We start from the raw sequence: 20537 nt of genomic DNA on the forward strand, positions 1-20537 counted from the left end.
TCCGAAAGCGAAGTAGCAACACTTTGCTAATAAAGGTACCCCTAGCTTCACCATCAGGTAGCAATACCCTTCGACGCTAGCGGTTTTACACATTAGGTAGCAATACCTGTAGAAAAGTAGCAACACTTTTCAACCCACGTTAGCGAGGAATAGCAATATTCTCCGCACTCAGTGTCAGTCTCTCTAACGTGCGCAACCCTCTAGCTAACCATGGCTACGACGGCCAACGAAGTTGCAAAACTTTGTCCTTGTGGCAAGAAGATTTCTGCCTGGGATACACACCCCGTGTGTGCGGCATGCCTGGGCTTATCTCACGCTCAGGCTGCCCTGACACCTGCACACAACTGTATCCACTGCGTGGCTTTCCCACACAAACTACTCCGCCGCAGGCTAGCTCGCCAGGCTAACCTGTCGGGCGGCGACCCTTTGTTGTGTGAGGCTGCTGCGGCGCAAGGAGAAACTGAGATGCCCGATGATTTGGCCGCAACGCCAGGGCCGAGCTGGGCAGAGGCAAACCCTCAGCCCATCGCGACTGCTTTCCCGTCGCTGCAGGCACACGGAGATTGTGTGTTTTTCCGCGATGCTGGAGTCACCTGGGGAGGAGATGCTAACGAGGACGGAGATGAGTCGGCTGACTCGGAGCTCCTGCTGTCTGACGACGGCGAGGAGGAAGATTCCACCTCCTTGGCTAGCATCAGCTGGGCTCCAAAGCCCTCGGCTACCGGCGAGGTTGAAAAACCGACACCGCCGTCTCCCCTGGATCTCGACATGCAGGACATGTGCAAGCGCGCAGCCGCTAGGCTCAACATCCCGTGGCCCGCCATACAAACAGAGGTTGTAAAGTCTCGTTTTGACGGTAAGAAATTGCCGAAAGCGAAAAAGACGGGGAAGCATGTGTTGCCTGTTTTCCCTGAGCTACTCGATGAGATAGCGGTGACGTGGAAAGCAAAACCTTGCAGCGAGAAACACCCCATCGTGGGGAGCTCCCTGCTGGATTGTGAGGGGATGGAGTCTATCGGCCTCCGCCGGATGCCACAAGTGGAGCCGTTGGTGGCGAGCCATCTTCACCCGAAGACGTCTCTGTCCTCATCGGCCCCATCTCTCCCCTCCAAAACAGACCGCTTCCAGTCTAGCCTTACAGATAAGTGCTACAAGGCAGCGGCTCTGTCAGTAAGAGCCCACAACGCCTCTTCTATGCTAATGGCTTACCAAGCTGAGCTAGAAGAGGGCATGACAGCTAACACAGATACCACAGTGTGGGAAGAAATCTGCGTTATAACTGACCACGTCCTCCGCCTCCACAAGGTAGCCATACAGGCTACTGGGAGAGCCATGGGCCTCATGGTTCTTCAGGAGCGAGCACGCTGGCTCGGGCTCACCAACCTGACGACTAAGGAAAAAGAGCAACTCCTCGACACCCCTGTCGTCCCTCACGGTCTCTTCGGTGCGGCTGTTACATCCATGCAGAAGAGATGTGAGGAGAAAAAGAGAGATGATGAGGCTCTGAAACTCTGCCTGCCGAGGAGGGCCCAGCACGCCACCCCAGCAGCGCCGCGAATCCATGGACTCGGAAGCAGTCTCCCCAGGCCAGACCTCAAGCGGCCCCTCCTCCCCCCGCTGCCGCGATCGTGAGGAGGAAGAAGCGGCCGGCCTGACAGCCTCCCCTCTAGGCGGGAGCGAACCCAGTTTCCCCCCTTCATGGGCCACCCTCCCGCCTCCCAGCTCCGTTCCAGAGCAAGTTCAACGGGACATGTTCCACACAGAGTGCTTGACTCGGGCCGGCGTTCCTGTCACCGGACCCGCCAGAGGGAAAGAGAGCCAAAGTTCGCAGTGTTGTTTCACGAGCACTTCTCTCATGCATTCTGTATTAAAAAAGCCCCGACACGCGCATCCAGGCAGTTTGCCGAGGGCGCTGTCGAGTCTTGCAAAACACATGAGAAAATCAAACATGCTGAAAAACGGAGCACCGTCTGCCATAACGCAGCCCGTGGAGACTCGCGTTTCCACAGCTGTGATTATGCAGATGAGCCCGTCACCTCGCTCGCCTGTGACAGAGGTGACGGGACGCCGAAATGACGTATGTTTCGCGCTGCGACCACAAGGGGGCGCCAAAACGCCATATTTGGTGGAGTGGCCAGTGAGCCCTCTGTCTCCCCACATGAAGAGCTGGGCCACCTGCACTCAGTCAGTATGGGTGCTGAGGACATTGAAAAAGGGCTACAGGCTGCAATTCAGTGTCGCTCCACCACAATTCAAAGAAATTGTTTACTCTCGTGCTCCGGGCGAGTCTGCCAGTTTTCTCCTGGAGGAAATTTCCACCTTGAGAGACAAAGGAGCTATAAGAATTGTCCCTCCCGAGTAAATGCACAGCGGATTTTATTCAAGGTATTTCCTTGTGCCAAAGAAAGGGGGAGGGGGATGAGAGCCATTCTGGATCTCCGTGCCCTGAACCGGCATTTGAGGACATACAAGTTCAGGATGTTGACGCACGCCTCGCTGCTACGGTTTGTACGAGCGGGCGACTGGTTCACATCAATCGACCTGAGGGATGCTTATTTCCACATCCCCATATATCCCCCACACCGAAAGTATCTGAGATTTGCTTTCCAGGGGATGGCATACGAGTTTGTAGTCCTGCCTTTTGGTCTCTCACTGAGCCCAAGGGTGTTTGTGAAATGCACCGAGGCAGCAGTGGCCCCGCTCAGAAAAAAGGGCATTCGGGTGGCCACGTACATCGACGATTGGCTGGTGGCAGCCCCAACCCGCCAGGGAGCGACTTGTCACACAAATGCTCTCATACAGGGGTCCCCCAAGTTACACACGCTGGCACACAGACTGATAGTCTGGAGCAGTGTTCACCTGCTGTCACTGAGAGCAACTCACGTGCCGGGGATCTTGAACTTTGGAGCAGATCTTCTCTCCAGGGGCAACCCGCTGTATGGGGACTGGAAGCTTCACCCGGAGGTGGTGAAGCAGATCTGGCTGCGATTCGGTCTGGCGACCGTGGACGTTTATGCATCCAGGGAGAATGCTCAGTGTCCCCTGTTTTACTCGCTGAACGTTCAGAGAGCTCCACTCGGGGTGGATGCTCTAGCTCACGAGTGGCCGAGAACCCTCCTCTATGCTTTTCCCTCAGTGGCCCTCATTTCTCAAACCCTGGCCAGAGTGAGGGAGAGAAGTCACTATATGATCCTGATAGCCCCGCACTGGCCAGGGAAACACTGGCTGGCGGAGACTTTTCAGCAGCTGTGCTGAGTGGTAACAGCGTAGTGGCTGTTACCACTACGCAGAGACCTCCTGTCTCAGGCACGGGGGGAAATATTCCACCCCCACCCAGAGAGGCTGGCTCTGTGGGCTTGGCCCGTGAGTGGTTTAACCTGAACACGGTGGGGCTCCCTCATAGTGTTATCGACACTATTCAGGGTTCTAGAGCATCGTCTACTCGGACGCTATATGAGCATAAGTGGCGTGTGTTTGAAGGCTGGTGCTTAGAATCACAGGCCATCCCTTTTCAGTGCTCTGTGGCTGTGATTCTGTCATTTCTTCAGGCCCTGATTAATAGGGGTAAAGCCTTCTCCGCCATCAAGGTGTATTTGGCAGCGATTTCAGCCTGCCATATTGGTTTTGAGGGAAAGACTGTTGGCCAGCATCCCTTAATATGCCGTTTCATGAAGGGTGCACGGCGTAAATTGCCTACGTCTAGGCCATTGGCTCCATCGTGGGACCTTCCCACAGTATTGGCTGCGCTCTCCTGTTGCCCATTTGAACCCCTGGAACAGGTTGAGTTGAAATTTCTGTCCTTGAAGACGGCTCTTTTAATTGCTTTAGCTTCTGCTAAACGTGTGGGAGAGATACACGCTCTCTCAGTGCATCAGTCATGCATTCAGTTCTCCTCGGATAATACGAGGGTCTGTATGCGGCTCAACCCTGCCTTTGTCCTGAAGGTTGTCGGCACATGTTCCCCTATAGAACTGCCGGCCTTTTGCCCACCGCCTTTCTCCTCAGAGGAGCAACAGCGGCATACCTTGTGTCCAGTCCGTGCTCTGCGCATTTACATGGACCGAACCCAGAGTGTCAGACAAAGTGACCAGCTGTTCGTGTCCTGGGCTAAACCACATATGGGAAAGCCTGTGTCTAAACAGCGCCTCTCCCATTGGATAGTAGGAGCAATTGCCTTGGCCTATACTAGCAGGGGCCTTCAGCCCCCTGCTGGCTTACGTGCGCATTCCACTAGAGGTCTGGCGACCTCATGGGCTCTCTTTAGGGGAGTTTCTATTCAGGAGGTGTGTGCAGCTGCATGCTGGACCTCACCTCATACATTTGCTAGGTTTTACAGGTTAGATGTGACAGCACCTAACCTAGCGCGTTCAGTCCTCAGTGCAGGCTCTTCCCGGGTGGGGGCCTCTCCCCTGTGAAGTGCTGTTGGGGACAGTTGTCTTCTTAACAGGCATGTCTGGCAATCCGGGAGTCAGTATTTCTCCCATAGTGAGACACAAAACGAATGCTATGAAAGAGAACTTAAGGTTATGTATATAACCACGGTTCTCTGAGTAGCATGAGTGAGTGTCTCACCAGACCGCCCTCCTTGCTATGGAAGCGAGGAAGAGGTGGGCTTGTTTTGAATGACATCTGATGCTATGTCAGCCTATTATATAGGGAGGCACTGGCCCCTCCTGACATGGGCGTCACCTAGCCAGCCTGTAAGGGCTGGGATAATGGTATTTGAGCTTCTGATGAGGTCACGCAGGAGGCGTTCCCATAGTGAGACACTCACTCATGCTACTCAGAGAACCGGGGTTATATACATAACCTTAAGTTCTATGGTAGGTCTTAAAGGGTTAATGGGATTCTGTAGATCATACAGCCACACAATCAAAATAATAAGGTTGTTACGACAATATGAACTGTTTTATTAATGCACATTTTTTATGTTTGGGACTCGAATTAAAAATCCTAGCCAAAATTTATGCTGCAGAGGCGGAGATACCCAGATCGGCAGAATCTAGAATGGCTCAAACGCAGCATAAGTTTTGAGCAAACACTAATTTTATTTATATTTAGTCTCCAAGGAGCCAAACTTTTTCACTCGTTTTCTGTCCACTTCTTGCACCTGTCCATTTTCAAAGGGATTTTTTTCCTTTTTTTGTAAGGACAAAATTGCTAACCTTGTGTTTGGGAAATTTGTAAACTGATGTGAACGTTATGGCGACGTCTTGGAAAAACATGCTAAGACCTTAATCTCATTAAATGCAAATAGTGGACTTTTTCTTGCACAGTCTCCTTACCCGCCATTACTATTTTCTGGGTGAAAGCTATGCATTGTGTTGACAGCTTTTTTTCCCTTTTGTCTTTTTCCAGTGGACCTACTTGGGCTGCTGAAGTGGCGCTCCAACACCAGCCTTCTGCAGCAGAATCTACGTCAGCTAATGAAGGTGGAGGGTGGCGAGGTTGTGAAGGTCAGAGGCCCAAAGTTACCGCTCGGTTGAGTTAAACCGCTTTCAGTCAAAGCTTAAGTAAACATAAATAAATGCGTCTCACTTTCTTTTGCAATGTTCATCGCCTTGCAAATGTACCTAATTCCTTTGCTTTGACAGAGATCGGCACAAATGGACGAAAAACAGATCTTAACAGCTGTTCAAATAAACATTCAGTCACAAACGATGCATACTCTTCCTGAAAGCTACAGCTTCCTGGCAGCAATTTCACAAATGATGTCGCTGCCTGTCATAAGGAGTTGGCTGCCACTTTTTTTGCTTTTGTTTTAATGGCTTTAGCAAGGAGGGAGTGCATAGTACCCCACACTGTCTACAGACAGGGAGGAGATGACCTGCTGTCAGAGATTTAGGCAGGGCCTTTAAGTGCTCAGCATGGGGCAGATGAATAATCATTATTTAGAGAAAGTTTTGCAGGGGCAGGTTGGGTGCCTGGCAGCTTGGAGCCTATCTAAAGAAGTCCTTCACCTAGACAGTTTTGATCAGGCCAGATAGATGTCTACCACAGCTGGACTAGTTCATTAAACCACAGGAGTGTGATTATTATTACCACCGCATTAGCACTCAATTGCTTCAAAGCGCTTCAAGGCTGTCGGTGGGCAATTAGATAGCATTTTCATCTTGGCATTTAAAAGACTATTTATCAAAAGAGTATACATTATTTATTCATCATTTCATTTTCCCCCATTGTAGTTAACATAAAGCACAAATATGTTCATAACACATTTTTAAAAAATGTTTCCTGTTCTGTTTTTTATTTCCCATCTCCCTAATGTGACACCGTTTGAGCGAAAAGGTCACTGCGCCGTTGTCCTTGTCATGCGGTCCAGCCTTTGTGAGACCGAATTTCACTTTAAACGCCGCATACCGTACAATGTGTTGGTTTCTCGTTGAGAAGATGATGAATCTCATCCATTCTGAGATGACAGACCAAGCGCAGTAGAGAGTGATGGCTCTGTTCCCGACACTTTTACATCTGTTTTTACATTGCTGCAGAATTGGCTGAGTAAATGGAGCATGTTTCCCCAGAGAGGAAGGGTGTATATAGTTAGTGTTCCTGGAGGTGCTGCTGACAGGGAAATGATCACTCTCTTCATAGAACTATTTTGGTGTATGTTAACAGCTGTAAAGGGTGCGTAATGGGTAGCATGGAACCGTCACAGCAGGAGTTCACTTGCCACTTTGGTTGCGCCATTCAAATGATAGAGGCGTATTTAGGGCCGGGGTGCTAAACATATTTTTGTTGTGTATTTCTCTATTTTTATTTATCAGTTTGCTTTGAATCATTATAGGATAATGTCTATATAAAAACCTAAAAATGCTATTGCACAGTTTTCCCTACACAAAAGTTAAAAATCTCCCAAAGACTCACAATCGGTTTAGCTGTTGTCATTCCTTTAAACGTCGGATGAATTAGTTTGTCCTAATGTTAGTTATCACTTTAATGACACAAACTGAATGTGCATGCCAGAGGAAAGAAATCATGATCAGCTTGACTCGGTTTATTTGACAGAACCGTGTGGACTTGCTGTGAGATTAGGACTTAGCATATGCATGTTTTATTTTTTATTTTTTGAATGACACGCCTCATTGTTGGCCTGCCATAACATGCCGTGCATCTGTCATTCTAGTTTCTGCAAGACACTCTGGATGCTCTCTTCAACATCATGATGGAAAACTCTGACAGTGACACTTTTGATACTCTGGTGTTTGATGCCTTGGTAAGGAAGAATCCCGCTGTAACGGCAGCGCATAATTTATAATAGAGTTCCCTGTCAGCGCCAATAAACATTTGGACATGTTTGGAGCTCAGAAGCAAATATAATAACTTGGGAAATACTTCATGTGTTAAAATGGTTTTTGACAGGCATCCCTGCTCTGTTTGGTACCCTAATTTGTATGCAGCTACCTGTTTTCTGCCCTTAAAAGTGAACAAAGCAATTTTTGGTTGCTTTTTTGGCTATATTGTTTTAGTTCTAAAAAATTTTTATTCCATTGCTGTACGTTAACATTGAACTCCACACATTGCCACTGATGTTCGATAGCTGCTGCATTGAATTGCATGAATTCTTAGTGCCTGTGAAGCATTTTTATTGAACATGCTCACATGCTTATTGCAATATATAGTATAAAAAAGACTTTACATTGGGGGAAAAACAGGTTATGATTATTAACCTTGTCCTCTCATGGGCTGCAGATAATGGGATTCAAAGTATTAGCCTGAAACTTGTCTAGCATGCAGTTCAAAAGAGCAGTTTTTGTCATTCACAGAAAGCTGGTAGTAATTGTTTTTTGTTGAGTTCCTAGATTATCTGCAGAGCAGAGAATTGAAAGTAAATGGTTTTCTGCCCAAATGCAACCTTGCTTAATTTCCCAATCTGTTTTGATATATTGAGCAAGACGGGTAGTTTTGGGGGGCTCTGAATTATTAAGTTAGGCTTTCCTGGTGCGTTTAATTTACTTTTTAATAACTATGTCTTTATTGTTTGATAGGTGTTCATTATTGGGCTTATAGCCGACAGAAAGTTCCAGCACTTTAATCCAGTTCTGGAGACCTACATTCGAAAGCATTTCAGTGCTACACTGGCATACACGTGAGTTTAATTTCTTTACAGAAACATTTATAAACATGCGTGTTCCACTTTATGATTAACACATTAGCCATACTCTGTGTTTCTATTTGCAGGAAGCTGACAAAAGTTCTGAAAAACTACGTGGACAATGCAGATAAGCTGACAGAACAGCTGCTGAAGGCCATGAAAGCTCTGGAATACATCTTCAAGTTCATCGTCCGATCCAGAGTCCTCTTTAACCAGTACGTGTGGTATTTTTTTTTTTGCAAAGTGTAACATTGCATCATAATGCATGCAGTTTTGTTATAAAGCTACTGTGAAGAGTATTTTCAGTGTAACTGTGCTCAAGTATGAGTCTGATAAGCTGTCTTATCAAAGTACAAGAAAGCTTTTGAACTTTTTAAGATGGTCTTTCTAAATTTATAGTTTTTTCTCTTTAATTGCTGCTGTTCCTTTAAATAATTTCTTGGCTTCAGTCGTCTTTTATAAAAGAGCAATGCGTTTTGTAACACCGAGTTCTCTGCAGCACACCTCAGCTCCGGTGTAATAAAGTTGAAACAAGTAAAAGCCAATGGTCTTTGGATGAGGTCATTTCTATGGATGTATTTATAATAGGCTGTGGGGACGTTAAATGAATGATAATATTCGAGAGTCGTGAAATAAAGCTGTTGGTGGCTGAAGGCCTGATGTATGATCCTGGACTAATTAAGTGTGCAGAGTTTGATTGGTTTTCTGTCCAATGTCTAGAGGACACTCTGTCCTTTACCTCACAGAACACAGCACTGCCATTCTTTTCTATGTTCCAGTTTGTGCCAAGTGGCTTCTTTCGTAGATATCTGAGAGAGAGAAAAAGAAAACTCAAGCTTTATGGTGGTCCCACTTTGTGTTAGCTCTTGTTGGAGTGGTTTCTTTGGTTGGTTGCAAGCCATCATTTTAAATTCTTATGAACTTTAAAGTTAGGTTTGATGGAGCCTAACAAGAAGGTGCCAAGGTTACATCAGCAAATGTTTAGCCTTTCACTGTGGGTCAGTGAAGAACTTTTATGAAAGTGCAGAAGAACACCTTAATTGTAGATTTGCCCCCACCTCATTCAATTCGACTGTTATAGCTTTCCAGGGCTCACTGAGCTCCTTAGTGTTGCAGGTGAGCAGCGGCTTTAAGTAATTGTTGTTGCGGGAGCTCTGAGACGGATGCCTCTAATCCCACGATTTCTGTAAGCCCTCAACAGTGGCTATCCTGTACCATGTAATACATCCATTCCCTTGAGATATTGTAGCCACACAAAACCCACGTCTGTGCAGAAGGCCAGTAATATCTGATGGAGTGGGAATTTAAACACTTTACCTCCATTTCACCTTGCACAGTTTTAGTTTCTCTTGCGAGTTTTGATTTTAATTCTCTAAAACTGAGCGGTTGCAACGCTAAATTATTTGAAGCCGCTGCTGCTGCTCGGCTCATTTCCACTTAATGACCAGTTTTGTTAAGATTTACGGTCTCTGTGAGCACTAAGGATTTTCATCTTTGAGGGATTATGTGTCCTTTCTTTCTGTGTGTTCCCATACACTTGGAAAAATGGGGGGAAAGCGTTTTCTGTCGCTGTAGTGTGATCATTGGCGTTTGGTTGCTACAGTCTGTGGGCAGCATTTGTTCCACATAACCAAGCTAGCGGAAGGAACATTAGTAATTCGAGTTGGAGAAAATATGAGAACGTAAAGCCACTGAACCCTAATATTTGCTTGACATTTGCTTTCTGTTCCTTGTATAGTGTTCTGGGAAAGTCATTAGCATAGATCATTAATTTTTCTGATTTTTGTTTCCGCATGACAGCAGGCAGGTGCTTCGGGGTCTTGTCATGTTGTTTTAAATGCTAATCTGGCTGGCAGCAAGAGTGATGTCTCTGGTTCTGATCCAGGAATATTTGCATTGATAAAACAGGGCCTTTCTGCTGGCTGCTTTTAATGATTTAACAGGGAAGCATCAAACCCTTGTCATTTCCAGTGCAGGTGGGGCTGTTTACACAGGGATGAAACGCACAACAGCCTTGTGATCATCTGCCAGTGTAATTCTCTACTTCATCTCCTCCCAGGCTCTATGAGAACAAAGGAGAGGCTGACTTCATGGAGTCCTTGAGGAACCTTTTCACATCCTTTAATGATATGATGAACAGTAATTCAGAGAACACTGGCATGGTGAAGGTAGGCTGATTACCACTCAAGTCCAACTGCATACTGTTGCTCAACCTCACTGCCAAGAATCATCTGCTGCACTGTGAATAGTAAATAAATCTGATGTGATTATCTTGGGATGACAGATTCTGTAATTGGAGATTAATGTGCCTTGTTAGATTTAAACTATGACAGCAGTTTATTAGATATTAATGCTAACATTCCTTCAGATCATTGCTGCTTACTGTGTTCTGTGCACTGTGTTTGTTTTCCACGTCTTTTTCACGTGTCTCTGTGCAGATTTTTCTTTTTATGTGAACTTGTTAGAGCTGAGAATCTGAGAAAGATAATCTAGCCACTTAAAGTAGTAGTTATAGTAATTAATGACTTCTTGATATGCTGTGAGAAAATGGGACGATACAGAGGAATTAAGGAAGTATTGATTCAGCATAGTATAATTCAAAGTCAATTAAACTTTAGAGATATCAGTGGTGCCAGTTTAGCTCACTGGTGCCTGCAAAGCTGATGCAGCAGCCTGGGTTCAAGTCTAACCTTTGCAGCTCGTCTTCCCTGACTCACTTTCTCTGCTTTCCATATCCAATCATCACTGTGCTGTCAAACAAAGGTGAATGAAAACACGCACTTCAGGGATGTCAGTCTGTCCAGATAGAAAGAATAAACCATTGTGAATTCATTTCAGTTGTTTTGGTCCAAATAGCTACACGGTCTCACCATAGACCATTGCTATCTCTTTGTCCTTCCTGACTGGTTTTCTCTAGTTTTGCTTTTTCTTTGTCATTGTTGATAGTATGAGATAGTACCTGCAGCCCACACAGGTTGCAAATGTAGGCCACCTCCTCCAGAATGGCACATCCATGCGTGCTGTTGCAAAAAGGTTTGCTGTCTCTCCCAGGACAGTCACAAGACAGTAGAGGTGATACAAGGAAACAGGCTGTTACAAGAGGAGAGCTGGGCAGAGCTGTAGAAGGGCCTTAATCCAGCAGCAGGACCGGTATCTGCTCTTTTTTTGGAAGCAGGAGCAGAAGGTTCACTGCCAGGGCCCTACAAATTGACATCCTGCAGTCTGGTCATGTGCATGTTTCTGAACAGACTGCTAGACTCATCTGCATCTTTTAGTGGGTCCAGCACCAATGCAGCTCAACTGCCATTTGTCAGAGAACACCAAAATCAGCAGGTGTGTTGCTGCCACACTGTCAGACCTTATGTAGTTCAGAATCGTGTGATCAGAATGCACAGGCAGCCCCTTGATGACAAAGGCGTTAATGCCACGGACATTGCCAGTGCCACAGGCTATCCAGGAGCTCAGGGATGCCCAGATCCACCATCACCTTTAAGAGCATTCCCAAATGTTGTTGGGAGCCAATACCAGCGCTTGTGGGCCATTCATGTTACTGAGCCACATGTGGATATATCAGCTTGTGATTGCAGTGTACCCCTCAGCCTGATGGGGTATTGTCGTGAGCAGGTGACGTGGACACCCAAGTTTGTGAATGCAATAACTCGAGAACGAAGCAACGTAGGAGCTTCAAAATCTCCAACAGGTTCAAATCTCAGTGGCCTGGACTTTCAAGGTCAAGGTTAAAGTTTTCCAAAACTCTTGTGAATGCGATACGTCGAGAAGGAAGTCACCTAGGATTTTGAAATTGATGCAGAGTCAGAAAAATAAAGCGCTTTCAAATAGACAAAAATGCTTGTATGAATGTGTGTGTGAAAAGCACTCTGTAGCCGTCCATTTACTTGTTTTATCACACCAATAATTCAGGTTTTAGCTGAGCTGGCTTTTCAGGATTGAAACAGAGGATGTCAGACCGAGTTTGAAAAGAGGTCAGAGATCGAAAAGAGGTCAGAGATCAAAAAGAAACACATAACTAAAACTGTATTTATTTTTAATAATTAAAGCTTTAAAGCCATTCTACATTTCAGATTTCCTAAATAAAATCACAAGACTGTACACGGGCATAATACAGGCACGTTTCAAAGCAGAAACAGTCGAGGTATTAAATGGGTTATTTGCTTGACTATTTTTGGTTCCCACTAAGATATAATTCATGACATAATCCACTGGAGAGTCACAAGTTCACAGTTGTAACCTTCTGAAAAGATTAAATAAACAGGATATTGTTAATGCGTTTTAGAGGTACTATCTTTAGTCACACTATCTGTTATCCACCTGTTTCCTGTCTAAGCTACGATGACTAACTGCATGCTAGCTGTGGCCTCATACAGCAGTTCATTTATAGACTGCTGCTTTTTTGTTTGTTTGTTTTGTTTGTTTTTTTGGTGGGGGGTTCTCAGCAACATGTCAATAAAAACGTTGTGTTTTTTCCTTTTGGTTGGTCAGATATTTCCTGATTTTAGACTCATAATCATAACCGAGATTGTATTTATTCCAAATTCCTAGGAATTCGAAACATGCAGCAATGTTTGGCTTAAGTTTCCATCTTCAGAACATTATCTGACTTGTCTTGAAAGTAATTATTGGAATCAATTATGAAAAGATAATAAAAAGGATAAATGTATATATTGCACGAACTATAGAAGAACTCTTAACTCGTGGAAGAAGGTTTAGGGTGTATTACACAATGAAGTTATTGAGATATACAACTTGGCTTTTCTTGCATCTGTACTTTTAAGTGTGTTTGTTAATTTCTGTTGTTTGTCTATACCTTTTTGTGTGTGTTTGTGTTTTTCCTTTTCCTATATTTCACTCTGACCTTGACTGTCCTGATGCTTGGGTCTTCTCTGGCCTTCTGCTCTTTAGCTGCTCCTTAAGGTATTTATTTCACTCTCTTTCTCCTTCTACCTTTAAACACTCTTTTTTCCCCCATATTTACTTGCTTCTGACCTCAAACTCGGCGACCCCAGATTAGAAACAGATACATAAGGATGTTTGTTTATTTGTGTAGATACTCTAAAAGACCCGCACACAGACTCGTGCACACTTGTGCGCACCCACGGCTATGCTTTTAGAGATAACATAATCACAGGGTACATGCACCTTGGCACACCTACAGTATATCCATGTGCACACTCAACCATATGAGGAGCTCAGGAGTCAATTAGGAGTCAGTTGCTGTGTAATTGGGTGAGATATTAGCTTTACTGTCAGTAAATTAAAAACTGATCTTGAGGAACAGCCATGAAACCGAGGAACCCTGGTTTCTTCCCAAATCCACCCCTGTGAAAGCACTGTGACAGGTGGAAGCTAATTAGTAGTCCCATTATGCCTCTCTGGAAAAAAAAATTGGAGTACTGATGAACATCTGGACAGACCAGCACACATGCAGCTGAAAATCTAATAAATACACACACATTCTCTCTCTTTCTGTTTCTTACTCTCACACACATGCACATGCACAAAGCATTAACAGATGCAGATGACTTTTTATTAGAATAGAGGCTGAATTGCCAACTGAATCAAAGTCAAACACCACTGAAATCTGCCTAATTCTTTCTCCCTGCAGAGAGAGGTGAATGTGAAATATAGAATACTTAATAAGATGAGATCGTATTAAGATGGCAGCAGGAGTTTGTTTGGAAGTCATGATTATATCCCTGAAAAAAATCATTCTGAATCCTACTTTGCAGTTAGTCTCTGCTGTTCAAAAATGTGTCCTTAACAAAATCCAATATTTAGAAATCATTTACTAAAGTCAGTATTTGCTCTCTTGCCAACCTCATTTTAATATTGCTAATTATTCCTCCACATGTTTTCAGGAATAAACCATGAACAGTTTAGAAAAAACCCAATGGATTGTAATATCCAATGTGCTACACCTGTAACCCCATTGCAATGAGAGACAATGGCTGAAATGCACCAATGCAGTATAAAGACACAACCCACCCTGGCTGAAGTTTAGCAGCAGTCAGTTAGAGAAGAAGTTGTTGTTTTGGCTAAGCATAGCAGTTATGTTACTAGCCTTTGCATGCATGTGCTTGATGACTTACTGACACTATTGATGGACAAATTTAGATCCTATTTTTGTTAATTTACCATAAAGTAAAACATGGTTATGGCTAAGTCCATATGTTTTTGGGCAATGATGCCATTTTAAAATGTTATGCCACCACACTGGATTTAAGGTCAACAGTCAAAATTGAAAATTGATTGATCATAGCCATTTTTATACTTCTCCATTTTCAGAAGCTCAAATCCAATGTATTTCAATATGACTGCCTGAGGTCTAGAACCCATGGCCATCACCTAGTCCTCTTTTTAACACTGTACCAGAGTTTTGATTTGGCTATTCCTAAAGTTCCTGCAACTTCTCTGTCAGGTTTATTTAGGATTTTTAACCTCTTCCATTTTCTTCTCCATTTCTTCTAGTCGTATATTGAAGGTTGTGTTACTAAGTCAACTCTAAATCCCTTAGATAAATCAGAAACATCCATCCTCGCTCGTCCATGAAACTGTTTATCAGTCAATTGTCTAATTAATTTCTAACCTCCAATCTCTGTAATGTATATGGCAGAAAATGTGCACATGTGTGTGCGCATTCATGAGAGAGAAAGCGATTTCAATTGGTATTGGTAGGTTGTTGCAAATATTAAATAATGACACATTAAAACTCTTGTTTATTGACTCCTCTAGTGGCTCACTGAGGGCATGCTATATGCATTAAGATGTGAAATGATTTTGTCATATTTTTTCTTTTTGTTCCTCTCGTAAAGGGTGCTGCACTGAAATACATTCCCACTATCGTCAATGATGTCAAGCTGGTCTTTGATCCCAAGGAACTAAGGTAATTTCATGTTTTGTTACATATTCCTAAGCTTTAATGTCATTAAAGTGACACCAACAGCTATCTAAGAGACTTAAACATTAATACAAGTGAACATGCCATTAAACAGATCACACAGTTCTCTGTGAACTTCAAGATTTCTATGTGGGAGTTCTGTAATAAAGGATCATACAGAGTACTAGAGCAGAGCAGAAAAATGCTTAAATCCGTTGCCTTTTGCAAAGAAACAAAAAGAGTCATTTGCTTCAGTTCGATTGCTTTGTTAAAATTTCATGTGCAGATTATGTTAAGACAGGCTATTGGAATATTGTGCTTTTTCAAAAGCACAGTTTATTTATTTTATCTGCCTCTCCACCTTAAGTTGCTTTTATTCAAAAACTCAACATTCACTAGCTGTGCTCTGATGGTTGCTGCTTAAAGAAGTTCAGGTTGCCTTGGAAACTCTCCACTCAAATGTCTATTTAAGTTTACGTTGTCTACTGCGCATGTCGCCAGCTGTAGCTTAATACTGTTTTATATAAAATACAAACATGCTCATGGATTAAATAATTAATTCATGTTCATGTTTGACCAAACAGAACATTTTATTTCATCGACTTCCAAAACCTTGCCTCCCCTCCTTGAGGCATAGCTTGCCAGCATAATGAGCATTAAGCTTCTTCATTTATGGGGGAAAAACATTATGCATGTTTTGTATCTGTGCTCAAATGTGGATTTTGATTAATAAATGTGTTATTTGTAAGGAAAACCTTTTTATGATTTATGTATCTTTTCATTTTCTTTTTTCATTTGTGTGGTTTTTTTTTTTTTTTGCAATGCAGTTAGGTTATACTAATGACTTTATAAATTTTTAGTTCAGTAGAGTTCATTTGCATTCAAGCGTCTTAAATATCAGAAGACATTCAGAATAATGGCAATGTGAGTCATAGGAACAAACTCAAAGGTCTACATGCACCCACGTCTTTAGACTTATTAGACGCGTCGCAGAACATATGCGGGCATACTGTGATTAGCTTTTTAAGTAACGTCGTCATCCATTTCACTAAAATCCACTGATGAAGCTATTCTGTGGCGCTGAAAGCTTCAAAGCATTTCTAGGACTTGCTTTTGTTCAGTATGTTTAAGAAAAATAGTTATATGCAATACCGCATGATATAATGAAACCTTTAAACAAAGTAGAAAATGTTTCAGCAAAACAGAAGTGCCGTACCCAAATAAGAAAGTTCCTGTATCCAAACTCACCCAAGAAACTCAGTTATCTAAATCTTGTTTACTGTGTTCAATGCCCCAGAAAAAGAAATAAAAACCTAGTTAATGCAACATTACATGCCGTTTAACAGCTACAAGCCAAGCTAGAGAAAACAAATAGACGAGCTTAATCAGTTGGACTGTTTTTTGTTTTGTTTTTTAATTTATATTGTCCTCTTTGTGTCTCCATAGCAAGCTGTTTACAGAGTTCATCCTTAAAGTCCCTGTGGGTCGCCTGGTAAAACAGAAGCTGGACTGCCTGATTGACATCGTACACAGCGATCTCTTCAATCATCACGGTGAGAGCGCGCACATACAAAAACTGTACCCATAGTTCCTCAGTAAATTCACTCATGGTTCGGTAATTTAGGCAATCACACACACCACCTGCCTCAAATCAAATCACTTTTTATTGTACACACACACACACACACACACACACACACACACACACACACACACACACACACACACGTAGGAAAATATTTAGTATACACATCCAGAAATGCATACACTATTATATATTGTACATATATTTATTAGTTTCAGGTTGGCCATTCTTGTATTTTGCTCGTTTGTGTTGTTGTGTTTGCACATCTCTGTTGCTTGTGGGGCTCGCACACAAGAATTTCACTCGCATGTGCTGTGCCAGTGTGCCTGCACATGTGATGTGACAATAAAAAGTGATTTGATTTGATCCCCAAGGCAGCCTTGTGTGGGCTCACAGTAAAGGGTCTCTGGTAGAGTGGAGTAGAGTAGAAATTGTTCTTGTTTTCTGCAACAAGTTAAGCTTGAGTCACCTAGATGTGACTGGAACTGATGTTCAGGGTTCCCATCTTCATAGAGTGTCATGGCCTTATTTCTGTTTTATTGTTTAATCAGTTTTCAGTCTTGTTTCCTGTCTTTGTCCTTTCCCTACGACACAGTCATGTATTTACACCAAAACTTTAATGATACCCTTGAGCACCATACTATTGTTTATTTTGGTCATTTTGTAGTAATGTCACATGTGAAGGGCACAGTGTAGAGGTGGCTAATTAGAAACATGCTTATCTCCAGACAGGCTAGCCTGTGGCATCCCAGAGACGAGGCTCAACCATAGAGATGCTCCAGAGCCAAGAGTTTTGCTAGAGGCACCTTGCGTTCTGGGGTTATTTTTGGCTTGGTCTTGATTTAGAGACAAACATTCTCACGTACTGACCTGTGATTTCAACTAAAGATAAAATCCCTGTCTCAATAAAGCAGTAGTAATTGAATTTAGTTGGCAGAGAGCGACCACAGGAAGTGAAAAATAGTTAGCCACCAATCATTAGATTAATTTAGCCACTATGTTAGTACGGATGATCTGATATCCTCGTGTTGGTGTTGTTCCCAGACCATCATGAAAATGTTGTTCCAGGTTCAACATTGCAAGTGACCAATCACATTGTTGTGACGTTATTCTTTTGCGCGCCAAGCCATTCGTGCATTTATGAAATTCCAGTGTTGCAAGGACAATATCAATTCTGCTTACTGTTTATTAAAGGGTTACGGTTAGGGTTAGGGTCCGTTGATCGGCGGACAGAGGCGGTTTCTCGCAGCTTAAGTACAGTTTTTTGTTTTACGCCGGTTTTTCCCGAAGTCGCAAAAGTATGACGTCACAACATTCTGATTGGTCACTTGCAATGTTGATCCTGGAGCAACATTTAGTATGATGATCTGGGAACAACACCAACACGAGGATATCAGATCGTGCATGTTAGTACACAATGCTTTCCTACTACTATCTTGTTGGTATTTTGAAGCCAGAAGTGATCATATTTTCAGGAGGGGGTAGCAAGTTTTGATAGTAAGCTACATCTGTAGATTGTGTAGATAATTAATTGCTAATTAATACTAAGAAAAATACAAATGAAATACAGCATTTCACTGATCAAAACAATGAGCTGCTGAGCTACTACTCAGATAAAAGCATTCAAATGCTAAAATAAAAGGCACCACAGGAGGTTTAGTGGCGTTTTGGTGACTGAAGCTCAGGGGACAGCTGGCGGCTTAATAACATTTAAGAGATGAGTTATAAAAACAACAAAAAACCCACAAGACCTTGGCTGTTCCAGGGTATAAAGATGCTTATATCTGTTGTAAAGTTGGGTATTTTGACATTGCAGCCTATAAAGACTGACTCATTTTTGGAGACGGCGTCAAGCAGCAATTTGAGTATCTGCAACTACGTGTTTCTTTACCTTTTCCATCTCTGTAGGTTGCTGCTTTTACACACTTATAGTGCAGAAGTCTATGTGCGCTTGTCTGCCGCTGTTCAATTCAGCATGGCCGTACAGGAAAAGATGATGAGGGGGACACTTTGTGTGGGATGTAGCAGGAAGTTGTTGTGTTTTTTCCTAGTCATTAATGTCTGATATTGAGCATAATGCAGTGTAAATGTCACTGCTTTCAGCTTAATGATCTGCTCCTTATATACTTTACAAACATAAAATTGTCTCTGTGTCGGTAAGTAACTATTGAAGGCCAGTGCTCAGTGCATGGTCCTCTGGTCATTACTATTGATCTGTTGGTATAATCATGGACAGCCAAGCCCCCCCGATGTTTGCGAATGGACTGCTGATCAGCGGGAAGAGTTGTTGCTATAATGTAGATAAGGATCATCCCGCTGCTTTAAAAGCATGTGTGCTGCTCGATTCTGACAACAGTTCCTGCACTGGTGCTTTGAACATCTGTAGTAGGCTCTGAGGTGCTAGCTGGTTTCAAGCTGTGCAAAAGCACTCACAGAGAGGGCTTAGTTGCCAGGAAAATGTGTCCTTTCCATCAGTATGCGACAAGCAGTCGAATTAGCCAGACAGTTTTTAAGGTGGTGTAGTAAGCTGTAATAAGTGCCTATTCCCAGGTGGTCCATAAAAGGTTCTCTTGCCAACTAAACCCAAAATGAAACGTACTGGAATGCTTGGAGTAAATCAAGGCTCAGTGAGATGCATCTTACCTTTCTTAACATTTTCTATCAGTGCAATCTGAATGCGTTCACGCATGAAAATACTTTATTTCCTGCAGGCTGCACAGGCATTAACATATTAACTATTTTTGCTGAAAAGCGTGTCTTAAATTAGTTTATTTTAGCCCCCAGTGGGCTTAATTCAGTTCAAAATGACAACTTTAGAGAATAAAGAGGACATCTCTTTCTCCAAGGGTTTTATATACATGTCTGAAATTCTCTGTGTGAAATGGAATTGGTATGGGTATACAAATCTTTGCTTCGAATGAGAACTGCATTAATTTAGAAAGTTTTTCATTCGTTTATTCTTTTTTTTTTTGTAAGTTTTGGAGGCAAAATGTTGTTTCACCTTCAGTGCTGACGATGTAAAAGGAGCATGTGAGATGGGTGCATAAATCGCTTTGAAATTGGCTCATTGTAAGAGAACAAATATGTCAGCTGCTCTCTTGCTCTGTGTTAAAGGGGGAAATTACTGTAGCGTCTAAAATCTGTTTGTGCTGGAAGTTTGAGGAAAACACTCATGGCCTAGCTTGATATAATCCACTCAGTCCACTTAAAGCACTTAAAGTTTTTAATCAGATACACACAAAAATCTAGACAATAGATATATTTAAAATCGTATCAGGTGGCTGAAGCACCAAAATCCTTTCCCTCTAGGCACCATTGTCAGTTTCACCATACATTTTCTTTGAGGTTTATAAAACTAAAAGCTTTATGTGAATAGAGCAGAATACCATAAGAGCTGCCAGCTCAACCTTTAATCACAATCTTTTGTGCCAAACAATGGATATGTCTTGATATGTGATATGTCTTGGCATGTTATAAATGAGATGCAGGACTGTGCAAAAGTCTCGAAACTTCCCTCATTTCTTTATGTTTTGTTTCCAAGGAGCCAGATTTTCTTGCATTTTTTTTTTTTAGAAGTTTTTCTTTGGAAATAGTTTTGTTTTTTTCAGTGTATTCCATGTAGATTTCCCTCCTTAGAGGAATGTGTTTGGTTGTTGTTGTTAGGCTACTGTCATTCAAGCATTAAAAACACAACCTAATCTAATGTGCTGCTCACTGAGGCCTCATCAGAAATGGTCTCAGTGGTAGGGTGGATGTCGAGCAGCCATTTTTAAGAAGAAATCATTGTTAACAGGTCCGATGGAGTGATGCGTGTCACATTTCTGGTTCAAATTGTCGTTAGTGTGTACAGAGGAGTGCAGAAGAGAGACAGAACAATAGCCTATAGTCATATGGAAAGCACGGTGGAGGCTCTGTCATGGTTTGGGCATGGGGAGCTTCAATTCACAAAATTATAAATGCAGAAA

The 20537-nt window shown here is 42.9% G+C and overlaps 1 protein-coding gene across 2 annotated transcripts in view; it reads left to right on the plus strand.

Annotated features, from left to right (window-relative positions):
- Positions 1-20537, plus strand: part of dock1 (dedicator of cytokinesis 1) — a 201025-nt gene that overhangs the window by 61361 nt on the left and 119127 nt on the right. For both annotated transcript variants that reach the window (XM_085361488.1, XM_085361489.1), the window contains exons 19-25: positions 5359-5456; positions 7124-7213; positions 7986-8086; positions 8179-8307; positions 10152-10260; positions 14923-14993; positions 16434-16540. In XM_085361488.1, the coding sequence (XP_085217614.1) occupies positions 5359-5456; positions 7124-7213; positions 7986-8086; positions 8179-8307; positions 10152-10260; positions 14923-14993; positions 16434-16540 (705 nt within the window). The remainder of the gene's footprint in view (positions 1-5358; positions 5457-7123; positions 7214-7985; positions 8087-8178; positions 8308-10151; positions 10261-14922; positions 14994-16433; positions 16541-20537) is intronic.

The sequence above is a fragment of the Diplotaxodon limnothrissa genome, linkage group LG8, assembly GCF_057381915.1.
Source record: "Diplotaxodon limnothrissa isolate DT_005_m linkage group LG8, D_limnothrissa_male_GT1.1, whole genome shotgun sequence".
NCBI lineage: Eukaryota > Metazoa > Chordata > Actinopteri > Cichliformes > Cichlidae > Diplotaxodon > Diplotaxodon limnothrissa.